The 19,910-nt window shown below is 45.6% G+C and overlaps 1 protein-coding gene across 7 annotated transcripts in view; it reads left to right on the top strand.

The window, feature by feature from the left end:
- Positions 1–19,910, top strand: part of AMOTL1 (angiomotin like 1) — an 80,307-nt gene that overhangs the window by 16,246 nt on the left and 44,151 nt on the right. For 2 of the 7 annotated variants that reach the window (XM_083736300.1, XM_083736301.1), the window contains exon 3: positions 2,666–2,716. In XM_083736300.1, coding sequence (XP_083592426.1) covers positions 2,666–2,716 — 51 coding nt within the window. The other 5 variants (XM_083736304.1, XM_083736303.1, XM_083736302.1 and 2 more) reach the window with 5 other exon arrangements.

Genomic DNA, 19,910 nt, shown 5'->3' with positions numbered 1-19,910 from the left:
AAGAATATCGCCCTCTTCTTGGCGTCTTCTTCATCGGTGACCCCTTTGGCTTCTAGGAGGAAGGTAAAACGGGAGGCGTACGCTTCCCAGTCTCCCGTTGCTGGGTTGAACGGCGAGAAGCTGCTGTCGGTTGCCATTCTGAGTTCCTTGTGTCCCGGAGCTGAAGCCTGGATACATGGTGCGAGGCAGCGGTGCAGCAGGTGGCGGTGCTGCGGTGCTGTGTGTGTGGCAGTAAGCTCAGCGGGATCCCATCCTCGTTGCCAGTGAAATATACTCAGAGTCGCAAAGTGATTTCATGCTCTTTATTCAGCTCATAGTGGTGAGGAGGAATGAATGAATGTCCCCTCAAAGTATCTGCTTTATATACATTATTTACACAATGGGCTGCACATGATTGGCTAATTCTGGAATTCTACTGTAAGCCAATCAGGTTGTGGATTCACTTATATCTGGAGCATGATTGGGTGGTTCCTGCCAACCAATCATATTGCTGCATTGTTCTAGGACCAATCAGACTGCTGCATTCTGAATCCTATTGTTCTAGGACCAATCAGACTGCTGCAATTTGGATCCTATTGTTCTAGGACCAATCAGACTGCTGCAGTTTGGATCCTATTCAACTCAGTACATAACACATTTCATAGGTTATACTGAATTTAATTTTCCCTCCCAGGCCAATAGTGGAGATGAGAGGAAAGGAGAAATAACGAAACAGTTAAACACTCTCTCCTAGATACCTGCTTTCCTAGTGTTTCCTACATGTCTGTTAAAATAAGTTGGAGATCCTAATCGCACATCTCTTGCTGCATTACATTTAGGTTGGCATTCAGGCTGACTGTATACCCAGTAACAATAAAAATAGCAAATAACAGTTTGCTTTCTACATGTGTAAGGGGCTTTTTGTAGTGAGGGTGATCTAGGATGGGAACCAAGGTGTTTGCATTGTGTTTCATTGAAGGAAGGATTCTAAAGGCACACAGAGATAATTAGCAACCTTTGGTAGCCCTATCTATTATTAAGAGTTGTCTTATGTTAAGAGTGGATTTGTTTCTTAGGATCCCCGTCTCCACTGTTAACCCCATTTCAATACTCTGCAGCAGAAGACATTGCACCTTTTCCTTAACCAGGGGTGGTGAACCTATGGCAGATATTTGTGGGACTACGACTGCCATCATCATTGACCATTGGCTATGCTGGCTGGCCCTGCCAAAAAATCTACAGGGGAATACAGCCTCTTCTCCAAGTGTACACACAGGCAACCAGTAGTCTGGTCCTCTGACTCTTTCATCCATGGCTTTATAATAACAGTTTATGAAGCAGTAGACCAGGGGTCAGCAAACTTTTTCAGCAGGGGGCCAATCCATTGTCCCTCAGACCTTGTGGGGGGCTGGACTATATTTTGGAAAAATAAATAAATGAACGAATTCTTATGCCCCACAAATAACGCAGAGATGCATTTTAAATTAAAGGGCACATTCTACTCATGTAAAAACACACTGATTCCCCGACCGTCCATGGGCTGGATTGAGAAGGCGATTGGGCCGCATCCGGCCCCCGGGCCTTAGTTTGCCTACCCATGCAGTAGACAAATGTCTGAATGGGGCCACTAGCTTCCAATCCTCATTCAGCCATGAGGCTCAGTGGGTGATCTAGGCTTCGTCGCTCTTTCTCGGCCTAATTTGCCTCAGAGTGGCTGAGAGAAAAATATAGGCTAAATCCACAGCTAAGGCACTGAGGGGTTTTTTTTGGGGGGGGGGGAGGGAGGCTAATATAAAGAAAGAAAGCAGGCAGGGAGACCGTTATTTTCTCCATGACACCATAGGCAGATAAAAATGTTGCAGGCATCGTGAAAAAGGGGGTGAAAAAGCTGCAAACAGGTGCAGGGAAAAAGTGAAGATTAACATTCCCCCTGCACCCCACTTTATCCTACCAAATAAGAAGTATTCTGGCTCCACAAATACCTATGGACTATGAGGGCTGCTTTTGTGATTACCGGTTTTATTCAGAAGACTGTGGTATTTTGTCGATTTATTCAATTTGGATCGGTCGTGACTATTTTTATTTTTTGTGGGAGGGGGATACAATTTCTAAAACACAACCTAAAAAAAGGATGGAGAGTTAATGCCTATTACGTTTGCAGAATATGCCTGCTTTGGTTGCTTAGCAACCAATGCGAGGCTGGCTCAGTTGGCAGAAAGGGGGCTGCGTTGACGGAGAGGAGGTAGCTGTGTCAATTCAGGTGGGTAAGAGAAAGGAATGCTCCATTCACTCCTCACATCTGAAAGCCACAGATGGCTTTTTCAGAACAAACTTTGGGTTCCCTCAAAGGAAGAAGATGGCACCAGGGAGGCGTTGCCAAAATAAGAAGGTGAGAGTCGACAAAGAGGATGCGCGACCATCTATCAGAGTATTTGGCCAGTGCAAAGTTTGTGGGCTGATGAGACCGAATAGCATCGTTCTGCGATGGAGATGCTTTTTCCTGTGTCCAAAGTTTATTGTCGTCGTCAATCAAATCAGGCAGTGCTGAATTTAGGCACGGTATGAGGGGTGGTCCTAACTAAGTAGCTAAAAGAGAAGACCTTCGCAACTGCCACTCTTCATCAATTATGACAAACGCCATTACTCTGGTTTTTCAAAAGGTTTGTTTGCTTCTCTCCCCCACCAGACACCGAGGCTTCCAAAGGTGATCCAGTGATCTTTGGTGCCCATCAGACAGGTAAGTAAATATCTTTGGAATTATTCGCATCTTTTGCAGTACAGTTTTGAGATGTTTTAGGCTGCAGTCCTGTATACATGTACATGAACTCTGTGGGATTTACTTCTGAGTAGATGTGTCCAGGATTCACTGTTAAATACTGAAAATATAGGATGGCTGTATTTTCCTATGGAGTTTTTTGGCGAGTTTTTAAGGGCTGAGCAAAAATGGCTTCACGGAAGTATTCACTCTGTTTGTGTGTGGTGAAATTGTGGGTGACATTTTGCTGAATATTCTTGGCAGGCGGAAGCAAAATTCCGCAACAGAAAATTCTGAGGGATTCCAGCTCCCTTAACATTGAAACTCCATGGTTACTTCATACTCGTGGATGAATGAGCTAGGAGAGTCAGGCTAGAAAAGGCAGGAGCCAAAGCCCATTGCTTCCTTCACTAATATTGAGAAATATTAAAAACTGGATCCGCAGATGCACTCAAAACTCATGGGGGGCAACATAGGGGGTGATATCTTGCTGAATGTTCTCAGGGGAGGACTGCAGTCGTCTAACAAGAACAGCTTGAAAAAAGAGCATTTTTCAAAAAAAAATTGTCAGAAAATTATTTTCTGAGAAATTTTGGCTCAGCTCTGTCTTGCAATGTGAGATTTCTGCCGCTTGGAAGCTTTAGTCACCTGTGTTGGAGGTTTATTGTGAAGCTAGCTTGACCAAAGAGGCTGTACTTGCAGAACTGTTGCTTGCTCCAAGTGTGGTGGCAATTGACCTCTAATCAATACTAGCCCTTGGTCTAATCAATGCTAGCCCTTAACCAAAAGGCACCCCAGGCAAAAACGAGAATGTTTGGTGCTCCTTTTCATTTTTCTAGGTTTTGGATATCTTGTTATTTTTTTGTTTGCTTTCGTAGCCTCCTGCACAACTTTGATGCATGATTTAATCAAGCTGTTGTACATTTTTCTGTGAATAGTTATAATCGGTACCATAATATCAACGTAATGTTATCCGTGTGGGTCAGTGTTGTCTTTGCAAGCAAATCTGTATTGTTTGTTTCAGGTGTTGAGTGGGTAGTCTGTGACAATCGCACCCACATGATTTTCTCAATTATTATTTGCTAAATCAGTCTGGGTATGTGATGGATCCTTTTGGTATTAGCTGCAGATGAATCCTACATTTGGGGCAGATTCTGCCTATTCTGCAACTGCAGCCCCACCTGACTGGAAAATATTCCGAGGAAGAGAGGTCAAGTTAGATTGAAATTTTACAATGTCAGGGCATACTGACATAGTCAATGTGCTATGTGGCACTGCATTTGTTACATAGAATGATCACGTTAGAAGGAACCTCAAAGATAATCAAGTCCAACCCTGCCCGTGCAGGAAAAACATTGCTACAAGTGATTTGATGGCATACATTGTGTATGCCATCAAATGCCAGCAGTGCCCTTCAGCTCTCTATATTGGATGAACAGGCCAAACCCTACGCCAAAGGATAAATGGACATAAGTCTGACATCAGGAATCACAAGACAGAGAAGCCAGTAGGAGAACACTTCAATCTCCCAGGACATTCAATACAAGATCTCAAAGCAGCTCTCCTATTACAAAAGAATTTCAGAAACAGACTTGAAAGATAAGTTGCTGACTTACAACTTATCACTAAACTGAAAACTATGGAGACACCTGGTCTGAATAGAGAAATTGGATTCCTGTCTCATTACATATGCTAATCATCTGCATACTATCCCTGGCTTTTTCCTGTAGGAGTAATTGCAGTCATTAAAAGGTTTACCATACCCATTGAGTCAATCACCCATCTCATACTACCCTCCTGAGAAAAACCCTCTCACTATATATAAGGGTCTGGTGACTTCTGTTTCAGTGTATCTGAAGAAGTGTGCATGCACACGAAAGCTTATACCAAGAGGTCTCTAAGATGCTACTTGGGACGTGGGTGGCGCTGTGGGTAAAACCTCAGTGCCTAGGACTTGCCGATCGTATGGTCAGCGGTTCGAATCCCCGCGGTGGGGTGAGCTCCTGTCTTTCGGTCCCAGCTCCTGCCCACCTAGCAGTTCGAAAGCACCCCTAAGTGCAAGTAGATAAATAGGTACCGCTTTATAGCGGGAAGGTAAATGGCGTTTCCGTGTGCTGTGCTGGTGCTGGCTCGCCAGAGCAGCTTCGTCACGCTGGCCACGTGACCCGGAAGTGTCTTCGGACAGCGCTGGCTCCCAGCCTCTTAAGTGACATGAGCGCACAACCCTAGAGTCGGACACGACTGGCCCGTACGGGCAGGGGTACCTTTACCTTTAAGGTTCTACTGGACAATTATTTTTATATATATATATATATTGATTGCTACAAGTGTTCCTGATAGGTTGGATTGTTATCTGCCAGGAGTCCTATATCATCAGATTTCCTGCATTAGCAGGGGGGTGGTCAAGGGAATGGCTGGATCTCCTCAGCTACACCCAGCTCTGGGTGCAAGGGTGCTTGCAATCACTGGAGATAAGGCTAGGAGTTATTCTTCTTTGGATCAAAGATTAGGCACCTTGCTGGAGGAAAATTAGAGCTGATTATCTACAACTGAGGTATTGTCTGGCACAGGGATGGGGGATGTGTGGGCCCCAGATGTTGTTGTACTACAGTTCCCATCATCCCTGAACATTGGCCATGACGTTATCTGACCAGTTAATTTTAGAGCTGCACAAAGTGTCTATGGGGATGACAAACTTGTGATTGTTATGGCCGGCCCCAAGAAACTGATGAATCCAGATGGATTTCTGAATTCCCTGCTATGGGTTGGTGGTGGTGGGGAGTTTGCTGCAGATTCAGCCAAAACTCCTGGTCTCCATTTGGAATGAGGGAATGTCTTGGGTCATATACACAATTGCTCCCAAATGGCCCTGAACTAATTTTAAAGCCAGTTTGGAACCGTGATTATACAGGTATATTATTCTTGGTATTAGTAATATTGGGCTTCTTTTATGCTTGTAGTTTTTTTATTGCTGCAAGTTGCTTTGAATGGACTTTGCTTGGAAATGCAGCATATATTGTATGTAAATATGTGGTGGGCCAGAAGCTCCCACTTTCTAGATTTAGCACCGTATTCAAGTTCACATGCTTGCCAGCCCCATTCAAATCCTTGCATGGGTGTACAGATGGGTTTGCAATCTAGCCAGGTCCTGTGGCAGCACCAGTTGTATGAACTAGCCCATCTACACACATGGTTCCTCACATCTTATGGAATCCCAGTGCCCCCCCCCTTTTGAGCACAGAGGCTGCCAAGTACATATGGAGGAATCTGTCAATTTTGCATTCTTGCTTTTCATGTATTAAGTTCATATCTCCACATTTCAGCGGTCTGTGATTTCTTTTTAAGGATTCATGAACATTCTTCAGCTTTTCAGTTCAAATTTCGCTGAATATACACATTTTTTAATGCAGTGCCCATTTCCAAAAGCAAAAACACATTTTTGTATGCCATTTTTCACTAATATGTGCATTTTGGGGCACACTTTCCCCAAATATACACATTTCTGTGCACATAATTTGGAGAACTGCATAGCAGAATTCTGAGAAGTCTGAATTTCGAAGAATAACTGTGTTTCGGTTTGCCTAAAGGTAAAGGTAAAGGGACCCCTGACCGTTACGTCCAGTCGCGGACGACTCTAGGGTTGCTGTGCTCATCTCGCTTTATTGGCCAAGGGAGCCGGCGTTTGTCCGCAGACAGCTTCCAGGTCATGTGGCCAGCATGACTAAGCCACTTCTGGCAAACCAGAGCAGCGCACAGGAATGCCATTTACCTTCACGCCAGAGCGGTACCTATTTATCTACTTGCACTTTGACATGCTTTCGAACTTCTAGGTTGGCAGGAGCAGGGACCGGGGAATGGGAGCTCACCCCGTTGCGGGGATTCGAACTGCCGACATTCTGACTGGCAAGCCTAGGCTCTTTGGTTTAGACCACAGCGCCACCTGGTTTGCCTATTGGTCCATAAAGTACAAAATAGGTAGGTTTGCATTGAAATGCAAACTGAGCCATTCTTACTGGCGAGAGTCTGAATTCTCAGCTTCTCTCCTAACCCAACAGAGGCAGAGCAGTTGCAGTAATGATCCCTCCAGTCAGTATCCTGTAGAGGTCCTCTGCAGCTGATGCAGAACAGAGCCAGATGCCAGTGTGGACATGCACAAAAAGAGTCGGAAGCTAAAGCCTTTGTGATTTTCATTGCAGCACAACTAGAAATCTAATTCCATTTGATGTTCTTTAAAAAAAAAAATCTCCCCCAAGCTGTTTGCTCAGATTATTTAGCGGCCACCCAGCTGTGAGAATGGGCTTTTTTTTCCCCTTCCCCCTCTCACATTCTGACTTCATCTGAGCTTGGAATGAATCCAAGGAGCCAGTGCTGTGTCTGACAGCATCCTCTGTCAGAAACAAAAGAGGTCAAATTATTAAAAGAAAGTAAGAAAGGGGCGCTCTTCACATCCAAATAGAGAAAACAGATGTGCGGCGACTTTTTTCGGTGCTCTTTCCAGCAGCAGCCCTGTACGTTAGGAGAAGGCGCATTAGGCGGATATGTTATAAATATGTACATTCATCACCATGGCAAAAGATCTCGTGGCGTCTATTAATTTTAGGGGTGGAATACAAGGTCTCTTTCAGTGCCTACCAGATTCGGGTGCCAATGGGCCATGTGGTAGCAAGGCTCGCTTTAAACACTTCTAGCAGGCGGAACTTTGGAGCTACTGTGGGACAAGGTATGCAGTGAGGAGCTCCTTTGACTCTTCAACGTGACGCAATTTCAGCCGGCAGATTGCTTTCGCCGCGAGATGTGCTGCGGCGAGCTGTGTTTCTCGGGGACGGGGAAATGAGGTTTGTCATTAGTTGGGAATAAGCAGCACTCTTTCGCTAGATCCGTGATGGGGTGAAAAGGATGGTAAGTGACTCTCTTGATGCCACCCTCTAACTATAAATGTAGCTAGCAAAATGTTCATCATTAATTAGGGTAGGGAGGGAATGTACTGACGGAGAGATTTTATATTGCAAGGGCCCCTCTGAGGATGCAATGTGCAAAGCCAGTCCTATCATTAGAAGGGCAGAAGATGAGACGTTTCAAACTGTTTTTGGGTTTTTGGAACAGCAGTGCTGTTTCCATTCATTTGAATGAATGAATGAATGAATGAATGAATGAATGAATGAATGAAAAGAAATCCTGTAACAAATAAAGTTACAAAACACCATTCTTTTTCAAATATATTCTTGAAAGTATTGTCATGCATGGGGGGAGGTTAGTCTGAATGCTTGGGCCCTCTTCTAATTCTTGGAATAGCCAGGCTAGCTTCTTCGTGAGGTAATAGCCTGGGTGATGGGCCATTAAGGGAATGGAGGAAAGGGCTCTGTGCAAGATCACCTCCTGGCAAATAGAAGGGGAAGAAATGGAGGCAGGGAGAGATTTTACTTTCTTGGGCTCCATGATCACTGCAGATGGTGACAGCAGCCACGAAATTAAAAGACGCCTGCTTCTTGGGAGAAAAGCAATGACAAACCTAGACAGCATCTTAAAGAGCAGAGACATCACCTTGCCAACAAAGGTCCGTATAGTTAAAGCTATGGTTTTCCCAGTAGTGATGTATGGAAGTGAGAGCTGGACCATAAAGAAGGCTGATTGCCGAAGAATTGATCCTTTTGAATTCTGGTGCTGGAGGAGACTCTTGAGAGTCCCATGGACTGCAAGAAGATCAAACCTATCCATTCTGAAGGAAATCAGCCCTGAGTGCTCACTGGAAGGACAGATCGTGAAGCTGAGGCTCCAGTACTTTGGCCACCTCGTGAGAAGAGAAGACTCCCTGGAAAAGACCCTGATGTTGGGAAAGATGGAGGGCACAAGGAGAAGGGGACGACAGAGGACGAGATGGTTGGACAGTGTTCTCGAAGCTACCAGCATGGGTTCGACTAATCTGCGGGAGGCAGTGGAAGACAGGAGTGCCTGGTGTGCTCTGGTCCGTGGGGTCACAAAGAGTCGGACTAAACAACAGAGGCCCCTGCCTCAACTTGCAGGTAGTTAGAAGGACAAACACAGAGTTGAGAGCTGAGAGTGAAGGGATGTGAGCTAGAAACTGGAAGAAAAGCTGCAGACTGGGAAGCTGGAGAGAGTCAGAGCAATGCTTGATTTCTGTTTGAATCCAAGGCTGCAACTATGGAGTATTGAAGTATTAATACTGTGAACCGCTCCATCATAGATTCAGGTAGTATATATGTGTAGAATCATTGAATTGTGGAGTTCGAAGGGACTCGAAGGGTGATCTAATCCAACTCCCTGCATTGCAACCTCTGCTTGAAAACCTCCAATGACCAAACTTAAACAGCCTAATGAGGACTGAGCCTGAGCATACTGCTGGGTTTAAAGCACATCCCGCCCCCCCCCCAAGAAAAAATAATATTGGGATCTGTAGTCTGTTAAGGGTGCTAGGAATTGTCGTTCTGTGAGGGGTAACCTTACACCCACATCACACATTTAAAGCAAATTTAAAACATTTGGCTTCCCTCTGCCCACCAAGAATTTTGGGAACTGGAGTTGGTTAACGGTGCTGGGAACTGTAGTTCTGCAAGGGGTCAACTATAGCTCCCAATATTCTTTTTGGGGAGAAAATGTGCTTTAAATATATGGCTGTGGTAGAGTTGGTTAGGAAATCTGTCTGTCTCTGGAGATACTGGAGAAGTGCAGCTTTGGGGCCAAAGTCCAACTGTTGGAAGGTTTCAGCACCTGCTGTGGCTCCAGAGACTCATACAGGAGAGAGATGTTTTGTTGCAGCTGAGGCAGATGAAGGTGTCCTGTTATGCTGCTGAGGGTGCACAATGGGATTTCCTCTTTCTGCTGTCCTCCCAGTAGTCATTTTTCCTCTGCTCATTGCTGGAATAGAGCATGAGACCCTGAATCTCAGGGTTGTGGATTCAAGCCCTGTGTTGGGGCAAAAGATTACTGCCATGCAGCGGGTTGGACTAGATGATCCTGGTCATGGGTGTAGGCAGGGTTTTTTTGGGGGGGGCAGGGCGCCCACCTATCATCATCCTCTGTCTGGCTCTGTCTAGCAGATTTGGAATGAAATGTCTCTATAAGACACACTTTTCCCCTCCTAAAACGTAAGGGGAAATGGGTGTGCGTCTTATGGAGCGAATGCAGGCTGCGCAGCTATCCCAGAAGCCAGAACAGCAAGATGGGTTGCTGCTTTCACTGCGCAGCGATCCCTCTTGCTGTTCTGGCTTCTGAGATTCAGAATATTTTTTTTCTTGTTTTCCTCCTCCAAAAACTATGTGCGTCTTGTGGTCTGGTGTGTTTTATAGAGCGAAAAATACGGTATTTATTTATTTGATTGATTGATTGATTGATTGATTGATTAACGGGGGCAGTTGCCCCCCTGCCCCCTAGCTACACCCATGTCCCTACATGCAGGTATACCAACTTGAATAAAATATTGCAGGGAGGGGAAGTAAGCCCATGCCTGCATAATCAATTACATAATATGGTGTACGGTCACCATTTGAATGGCAATGCCCATCAACTTTTTTGGGGTGGCTCCCTCAATTATTTTATGGGGGGGCGCTAAAGGGACCCTGGGCTCCTATGCCTGGTGGTCCCTTCCAGCTCTACAATAAGAGTCCACCACCAGGACTCTCTCTCCTCCTGCAGCCTGCACAAAACCCCACAAGAGATGCTGCTTCCAGCCCCCCCAAGTGCTCCTATTTTCCAGAGTTATGGAAAAATCTAGATGCAAGGCTGCTCAGTCACCCTGCTCGTCGGGCAGAGCCCGTGGGTCCCTGCGGAACAAAGAAGGAGTCCAGCCACCAACTGGAGCAAATAGCTGAAGATCAAAGTTTATTGCGCAACAGGTTCAAAAAGGAATTGAACCCTGAGGATGGGGTGACAAGGACTTTTAAAACTTTCCCACCATATCCCAGAATACAGTTCATACAGCATCATTGATACATCATTGCTACATCACTGACATGTCACCAAAGGGGAAGGGTAGACAGGGGTTACACTAGTTTAGCCTTGGCAAACATCCAGACAAGTCCTTGGTACAAGATTAGCATAAGCAGACATGTCAGGGCAAGATCCAGGTATAAGATTAGCATAGGCAAACACCTCTGAAGTCCCACAAACCAAAATACAATAGAACTTCCTTTGCACGTCTGAATGAACCCCTTGGCAAGTCTGATGATGGGATTAGGCTTTCCATGGCCAACAATCAGCTCAGCAATTGTCACCTCTGGGCACTTCCTGGGGTAGGAGGTGTGTATACATGTCCTCACTGGCTAGGGGAGGTGGCAGGGAAAAGAGTCGTTTTTCCAAGGGCAAAATAGTATTGAAATGGAGGAAACTGGCAAAGGAGTTGATTTTATATGATTGCTAAAGCTAGGTAACTTCCCTGAGCTGTCAAGTCGAAAGGATACATTTAAGCAAAATATTTGTAACATTTAACAACTTTAAAGATGTGCCCCCCCCCTCGGTAATTTGCGTAACACCAGGCACAGTCCCGAATTGACAGAAGCCGTCCCGGTTTCTGGTTTGGCCCTAGAATGCCCCTTGTTTCCTTAGGATGTCCCTATTTTCATCGGAGAAATGTTGGAGGGTATGGAGTTATTCCACCATGGAGCCATCCGAAGGCAGCCTTGTGTAGGGAACTTTTAAAATGTTTTACTATGTTGGAAGCTGCCCAGAGTGGCTGGGGCAACCCAGTAAGATGGGCAGTGTATAAAGAGTAAAATTATTATTTGCATTATTATTATTATTGAATAGGAGATCCCTGTTTGCATCAGAGAATGACAAACCTAGACAGCATCTTAAAAAGCAGAGACATCACCTTGCCAACAAAGGTCTGTATAGTTAAAGCTATGGTTTTCCCAGTAGTGATGTATGGAAGTGAGAGCTGGACCATAAAGAAGACTGATCGCCGAAGAATTGATGCTTTTGAATTCTGGTGCTGGAGGAGACTCTTGAGAGTCCCATGGACTGCAAGAAGACCAAACATGTCCATTCTTAAGGAAATCAGCCCTGAGTGCTCACTGGAAGGACAGATCGTGAAGCTGAGGCTCCAATACTTTGGCCACCTCATGAGAAGAGACTTCTTGGAAAAGACCCTGATGTTGGGAAAGATGGAGGGCACAAGGAGAAGGGGACGACAGAGGACGAGATGGTTGGATAGTGTTCTCGAAGCTACCAGCATGAATTTGACCAAACTGCAGGAAGCAGTGGAAAACAGGAGTGCCTGGCGTGCTCTGGTCCATGGGGTCACGAAGAGTCCGACTCGACTAAACAACAACATGGAGTTATTCCACCACAGAGCCATCTGAAGGCAGCCCTGTATAGGGAAGTTTTTTAATGTTTTATTATGTTTTTTATATATGTTGGAAGCTTCCCAGAGTGGCTGGGGGCAACCCAGTCAGATGGGCGGGGGAATAATAATAATAATAATAATAATAATAATAATAATAATAATTGATTGGACGCCCCTGTTTGCACCAGATAAATGCTGGAGGGTATGTCCTTCCCACCACCCGGCGATAAAGGAACTTTCCCCCGGCGGAAAGTGGAGTTTCCGCGCGCTAGGACCTGGCAAGCGCCGCGCGGCGGCGATGTGCGACTTCCCGGCTGGAGCGTGTGGGTTGGCGGCGGGTAGAATTACGCTGGCAATCCTAGCCCCTTGGCCGCCTTTCCAAGGGACCGCTCTTGCTTGGCGAAGGAAAAGAAGGAAGATCTGCCCAGAGAGAGACGGAGAAAGCAAGCGGCAGACAAGAGGGAGCGCTCGGCGGGGCGAATACATGGGCCAACATTAGGACCCAGAGAAGCCGGCGATGATTTGGGCAGTAGGTAAAAAAGCTCCGCTGACATTCCTGGCATTCCGGCGCGAGGAAATAGGGGCTGTTTGGAGTATTTCGTGCGTGTTTGTTTGCTGCTTTTTCGGAGCGCCTGCAAACGGCGCTTTGCAAGGACGCAGCCTGTCATTTGCGCGCTTGGGGGGGGGGAGAGACACCCCTCCTCTCCCCATTGCTTCTCTCCTCTCCTCCCCTTCCTTCTCTTTTCTTTTTCCTGGGCTGGGCTGGAAGTGGGAAGCTTCGCTTCGCGGGGTCTCTTGCGGGGAAACTTCGGAGCCAAAGAGGTAATGACGGAACTGTGCGCTGTGCGAGAGAGAGAGAGAGAGAGAGAGAGAGAGAGAGAGAGAGAGAGAGAGAGAGAGAGAGAGAGAGGAAAAACCCGGGGGAGCCAGCGCGTCATCCTCAGCAGGGATGATGGAGAGGGGAAAGTGCGGAGTTGCCTGCCAATTTTAGGACTCCCCCCCCCCAATCCCTAGGCATGGATGTTCATAGCGATCTGGAAAGCCAAAGGGGCTAGTTGTACTCTGGGAAACTTTTTGGACATATGGTAGGAAAGCTTTTCGTTTAGCTTATTTTTAAGTTGTTGACCCGCGAAGAGGGCCGGGGGAAAGTCCTGATTTCTGTAAAGTTGAATCCGGGCTGCTCCATAGTTCAGCTGACTGCATTGAAAAAAGTAGAGCACGGAGAGAGAGAGAGAGCACGAGCAGAGCAGAGGAGCTGTCTCTAATTTAAAAGTACATAGTAATTATTTGTATCCTGCTTGGGGAGCTTTTCGATCAAGTGCCCTGTAAATATTCTGCATAAAATAAAGAGCTGATTTCGATAAGTGTGATATTTTTCTGCAGCAGAGCAGTGCTGCGGGTACATGCCAGGAGGAAAATAGCAAGGAGGAAGGACATATAGTGCATTGAGAGTGTTCTTGAAAAAGCAGGGCACAGAGTGCCAGGCTGTTTTTCATTGCTTGACAGGAGGCTGCTGTAGCATTGGGAGGCTGCTTTAGCTTTGCCCCTCGGTTACAGCATGTATCAATGTGTGGTTTCCAAAATAGGTCTGTCATATGGTGGGGTTATGCTCTGCCCTTAGGGAGATGATCCATGATTGCCAGGTTTAGCGCTCTTTTGAGGCTCGAGAAAAGCTGGTGGCTTGTCAGATAGGAGGGTTGGGAGAATCCAAGGTCAGGTGGTTGCCACCTTTTGTTTCTCTGGAGAGGCTCTTGGCCCGCCCCCAAAAAGGTTTCCAACAAGCAGGCATCCGTCCACACTGCAGAAGCATTTTCCATGTTGGGATTTGCTTGGGCACCCTATCACGTTGTCTGTCTGTTAAAAAGATTTGGCAACCCTTTCCAAGGGACACGGTTATAAATGTATGACTGTGTGGCGTGCCTGGATTCTGAAATGAACCAGGCCGGGAACCCACAAGCCTGAAAAGAACCTGTAAAGAACATGGCTTCTGAATGAGGCCAAGGCCCATCTAGTCCACTTCCTGTCTTCGCAGTGTCCAACTAGATGTCTGTGGGAAGCCTGCAAAGGAGGACCTGAGTCTTGTACCATATTTTCTAGAAGCTCTTCTTTGCGATTGTGGATGGGATGGAGGCTGGGTGTGCTTGCTCAGTTATGAGAAAAATCTAGAGGCGCCTTTGATTCAGTGGGAAAGATCTATCCCTCGCATGCAGACCTTCCTAGACTTGCCGATCAGAAGGTCAGCAGTTCGAATCCCCACGACGGAGTGAGCTCCCGTTGCTCGGTCCCTGCTCTTGCCAACCTAGCACTTCGAAAGCACGTCAAAGTGCAAGTAGATAAATAGGTACCACTCCGGCGAGAAGATAAACGGTGTTTCGGTGCGCTGCTCTGGTTCACCAGAAGAGGCTTAGTCATGCTGGCCACATGACCCGGAAGCTGTATGCCGGCTCCCTCGGCCAATAAAGCGAGATGAGCGCCGCAACCCCAGAGTCGGCCACGACTGGACCTAACGGTCAGGGGTCCCTTTACCTTTACAGTAGTTTAAAAATGAGCTCAGTTGGCAGACCTGGGAAATACGTGGGGATGGGAGGGGGAGTATTGCAGGATCCATAGCTCTGTGGCAGAGCACTTGCTTGGCTTGCAGAAGATCCCAGGTCTGATCCTGTGCATCTCAACTTATAAAACAATCACGTACAAGTCGGTGGTGGGAAAGACCCTCTACCTGAAACCATACAGACGTCCTGCTGGGCAGAGTAGAAAAAAATTACTAGCCTAGATGGATCAATAGTCTGATTTACACTAAGCCTCCTCATAGGTCTGAGGAGGCTTCATTCACATCGCACTGCAAATGCTGCTGTGTGTGCAACAGCTAAGGAGTCTCGACTACAAAATTGGTTTCGGTGGAACTTTGGCACCTAAAATCCTAAAACACCTGTGACCCAAATTCTCTGCAAGCATGCCATCTTCCTTGCTGGCCTACTCCTGGCCTTAAGATGAATAGATGATGCCCTCTTGGTAATTCCTGTGCGAGATGAAGTGTGTGGTGTTGAGGGTTCAAGAGAAAGCTTTTTGTATCCGGCCTCAACCCTAATATAACTTTAGGCAATCAGTTAAGTGCACTTTTTTGGGCGGCTGGGTGGAGGAGGAGAGACCTAACTGGATAAATTGATTGATTTGTTGCTGCTGCTATTAGCAAATGGTTGTTGATTTGTTATGTATTTGAGGGTTGTGTTATTTTGTGGATGTTACACTTAGTTTCTATCTTGTCTAGTTTTGTTGTAAACTGCCCTATGGCTCATATAAGCACTCCAAATAAATATTCTGATGCCCCAATACTGGCAAGAAGTTTAAAAAGATAAACTTCTTTCTGAGCCTGTACAATTCCGGCAAGGAAGCAACTCTGCCTGTAGGGTGGTATGTGATTCTACCAGTTCCGTTCACTTGTTTGTTTTTAGTGTATGAAGAGAGCAGGAAATATTTCCAATACCGCATAGTTTTCAGTCAACAAACATTGCTACAAAAACGAAACATGTCTTTTGTGTGGACCCTGGACTAGTCTCAAAATGGTATCATAATCTTCTCCACATTGCAGTAATGCAAGGGGGGGGGGTGTGTGTGTGTGTGTGTGTGTGATTTGGTTAATTTCCAAAACATATTGACAGCTGAGATAAAAAACCCAGCTATTGGACAAGGTTTGTACATTGTACCATCCACGACACTGTGCTCCTCAAACCACTGATTCTGTAGAAAAGCCCGTTGGTAGACCAAGTTGGTATAGTGGCTAGATCAGTTTCCTCCAACCTCATGCCCTGCAGATTAAGTCAGTCTCCTGCTCCCATCAGCCCCTGACACCATAGCTCATGGTGAGGAATGCTGGGAGTTATGGTCCAACAACATCTGAAAGGCACCAGATTGTGGGGGTGGGATTGGGACTTTGGCCTGGGTCCAAATCTCTAGTTAGCAGCAAAAATTACTGGGTGGCCTTCCTTGGCCAGTCACTATCACTCAGCTTAATCTACATCACAGGGTTGCTGTAAGGAAGTGGAGACTATAATCCAGCCTTTTATTTAACATCTTGCCTGATATACAATGGCTGTGACCAGGCTGGGATAACAAAGTTGGTAAAGGTAAAGGGACCCCTGACCGTTAGGTCCAGTCGTGGCCGACTCTAAGGTTGTGGCGCTCATCTCGCTTTATTGCCCGAGGGAGCCGGCCTACAGCTTCCGGGTCATGTGGCCAGCATGACTAAGCCACTTCTGGAGAACCAGAGCAGCGCACGGAAACACTGTTTACCTTACTATTATTATCATGCAGTCAAAGTGCAAGTAGAGAAATAGGTACCACTCTGGCAGGAAGGTAAATGGCGTTTTCGTGTGCTGCTCTGGTTCTCCAGAAGCGGCTTAGTCATGCTGGCCACATGACCCGGAAGCTGTCTGCGGACAAACGCCGGCTCCCTCAGCCTATAGAGCGAGATGAGCGTGCAACCCCAGAGTTGGTCACGACTGGACCTAATGGTCAGGGGTCCCTTTACCTTTACCTTTTTACCTCGGGTTACAGATGCTTCAGGTTACAGACACTTCAGATTACAGACTCTGCTAACCAAGAAATAGTACCTCGGATTAAGAACTTTGCTTCAGGATGAGACCAGAAATTGCACGGCGGCAGCAGGAGGCCCCATTAGCTAAAGTGGTACCTCAGGTTAAGAACAGTTTCAGGTTAAGAACGGACCTCCAGAACGAATTAAGTTCTTAACCCGAGGTACCACTGTAATAATAATAATTTATTATTTATACCCCTGCCCATTTGGCTGGGTTTCTCCTGCCACTCTTAATCTCAGGGTTATAGGTTCAAGCTCCATGTTGGGCAAAAGACTCCTGCATTGCAGGGGGTTGGGCAAAATAACCCTTGGGGTCCTTTCCAACTTGACAATTCTACGAATCCAGGATTGATTAGGTGTGCGCGCGCACATGAGAGAGAGGCTGGGGACAGGGATCTGTTTTCTGAGTATACATCCTGGTTTGCTTGCACAAAACTTACACAGCGCCTAGTCTTTACTGAGTCCTTATTCTGACTTGTTTGTGGTGAGGTTACACAACAATGCTTGCTTATTCTGATTTCATCCTTTATGTTAATCATTGATTCCACACTTTTCAGTGCATTTCACAATCGCCACTGAAAATAAACGAATATCGGAACTTGTTGCACCAGAGCGATAGAGCCCCTTAATTCGCTTCAGTTGTGTAAACTTAAATTTCTGGTGTGGAATTGAATCCCTCCCCCTCTGGAGTCAACTTGGGTGAGAGAGAAACTGAGACACAATAGCGGCAAAGAGCAGGGTCTTTATATCAGTAGCACCAAGGCTGTGGAACGAACTTCCTTCTGTAGGTTATAGCTCTCCCTCTCTATTGACTTTCCAGCAAGAGTTAAAACTAAAGTTTCCGGTAATTTGGCCTTCAGTACAGCTAGCTAGCTAGCTTGGTTGGTTGGTGCTGTTTCTGTTGTTCCCTGTCTACAGGTTTTGTTTCTTTTGTTTTTAGGCGTGGGGAATAATTAGGATGTTTTTGTACACCGAGTTTGTGTGAAGGTGGCTAACAGGTTATTCTGAATAAATAATAATACAATCAGATAGTAATGTTTGTCCTAACAACAGGGCATCTGGCTCTATGTGGTTTCTGTGGATTCAGTTAAGTTTATTTACTTAGGCAGTTTTGTTATTTCCAAATAAATAAAATTAAGAGGGGCAGGGGAGTGTACAGAAATTGTATATCGCAAACCAGGTCATTAATTAAAAATATATAGCACTGTGCTCAGTTTAAAAATGAAGTTTATAGTTTGTGCTGGTCATCTGTCATGAGATTCCTGCATCGCTGGGGTTAGATAACCCTCTGGTAACTTTTCAACTCTATGCTTCTACCATACTGGCATTTCTGCTTTTACACCGTTATTATCCCTCCAACTCAGACTGCTGTATGTACCCTAAATCTCTCCTGCACTTAGCTAACCCACCTCCAAATTCTTCAGCAAGCAGAACCATGTAAAAAAGGAATTATTTGTTCTTTCTCCCATCGATGATCTTGATATTCTTAGAGCAGAGTTTTAACCACTCTCCCAGCTCAAGATAATAATAATAAGAAATAACGATACTTACAGTAATTACCGTTCTGTGTATAACACACTACAGTTTAGGTTGCTTCTATGTGCTTTGTAATAGCGGGTACCAAATCCCTTTCAAAGAGTCAGATATGAATGGCTAGGATTGCTTTTTCTAAAAAAAACCAAACTCCTGCAAGCGGGAATGGTGTGGTTTGCATAAGAAAAACCACACACTGGTGTTAACAATGGGCTGGCTAATTGCAGGAACAATTCTAAGTAAATGATCCTAAAAAGGTCTTTCCTTGGCAAACAGCCTGAAAAAAGAGAGAGAAAAGAGCAGGCAGACTCTGTGTTGACTGCTCTAAATGCCAAACATACAAGAGGGATTATCTTCCATTATTTACTTCCAGGGTTCTTTCTCGCTGGAAACTGCAACTGAGGTTAAAAGGATTCAGGCTGCAGCTCAGTACAGAGAAATCTAGTTTGGTGCAGATGAATGAGGCAGAGAGCATTTTAGCACACTAAAGTGATATGGAAATGATTGGCAGTGGTGACTACAGTGATTATAGTATTCGTCCTTATTAATAAGCAGGGTGGGTTTATTCAAGTGGGTGGGCTGGGTCCTGACTAACAGTGCAATCTAAGTTCTGTTCAGTTCAGTGTGGGGTATTTATTTACTATATTTCTGGGCTGCCCTTCATCTGTCAGGATCATGCGGCAGTTAGCCATTGCTCTCATGTTGTTTTAACATGAATATTTCATATATTTTTTTGCTGTATTTCCTCTGTTGTTGGTATATTCAGAGGCATGCCCTCCCTGATCCTAAAAATAGTACATTATTATTGTCAGTATTACAGTGGTACCTTGGGTTAAGTACTTAATACATTCTGTAGATCCGTTCTTAACCTGAAATTGTTCTTAACCTGAGGTACCACTTTAGCTAATGGGGCCTCCCGCTGCTGCCGCATGATTTCTGTTCTTATCCTGAAGCAAAGTTCTTAACCTGAAGCACTGTTTCTGGGTTAGCGGAGTCTGTAACCTGAAGCGTATGTAACCTGAAGCGTATGTAAACTGAGGTACCACTGTATTAGTATTAGTATTAGCATTTTTATACGGTTTTTTTATTTTTAAGAGGGGGATCTCTGTGAGCCAGTGTGGTGTAGTGGTTAAGAGCGGTAGTTTCGTAATCTGGGGAACCGGGTTCGCGTCCCTGCTCCTCCACATGCAGCTGCTGGGTGACCTTGGGCCAGTCACACTTCTCTGAAGTCCCTCAGCCCCACTCACCTCACAGAGTGTTTGTTGTGGGGGAGGAAGGGAAAGGAGAATGTTAGCCGCTTTGAGACTCCTTAAAGGAGTGAAAGGCGGGATATCAAATCCAAACTCTTCTTCTTCTTCTTCTTCTTCTTCTTCTTCTTCTTCTTCTTCTTCTTCTTCATGCCCCAGAAGCATTTCCCTTCATTAATTTCTCTAATCCCCTTTCAAATCCATCTAAACTGGTGGCCACTGGCCACTTCTGCTTTCTTCAGAAGATTAATTTGGTAGTTGTGATGTTGCACCAGACTATGCAGGGGTGCGTGCTCAAAAAGCCCATCTGAGCCGATGTGTGGGTGGATGAAATGAAATACTACAAAAGATTGCTTTTATACTTGTTTCTTGGAACATGAGCCAGCTGTGTGTATGGTTTAAAAAGTGTAGATTCAGTGTTAGCGTTCTGTGTTTTATGCTACAATGGGTTTGTTTAAAAAGTAAAATTAGCTCCTGAAATGAACAAGGACACGTTCAGAATAG

The sequence above is a fragment of the Podarcis gaigeae genome (assembly GCF_964106915.1).
Source record: "Podarcis gaigeae genome assembly, chromosome: 4".
Lineage (NCBI taxonomy): Eukaryota > Metazoa > Chordata > Lepidosauria > Squamata > Lacertidae > Podarcis > Podarcis gaigeae.
Note: the sequence above shows the minus strand (reverse complement) of the source record. Positions and strands in the feature narration are given on the sequence as shown.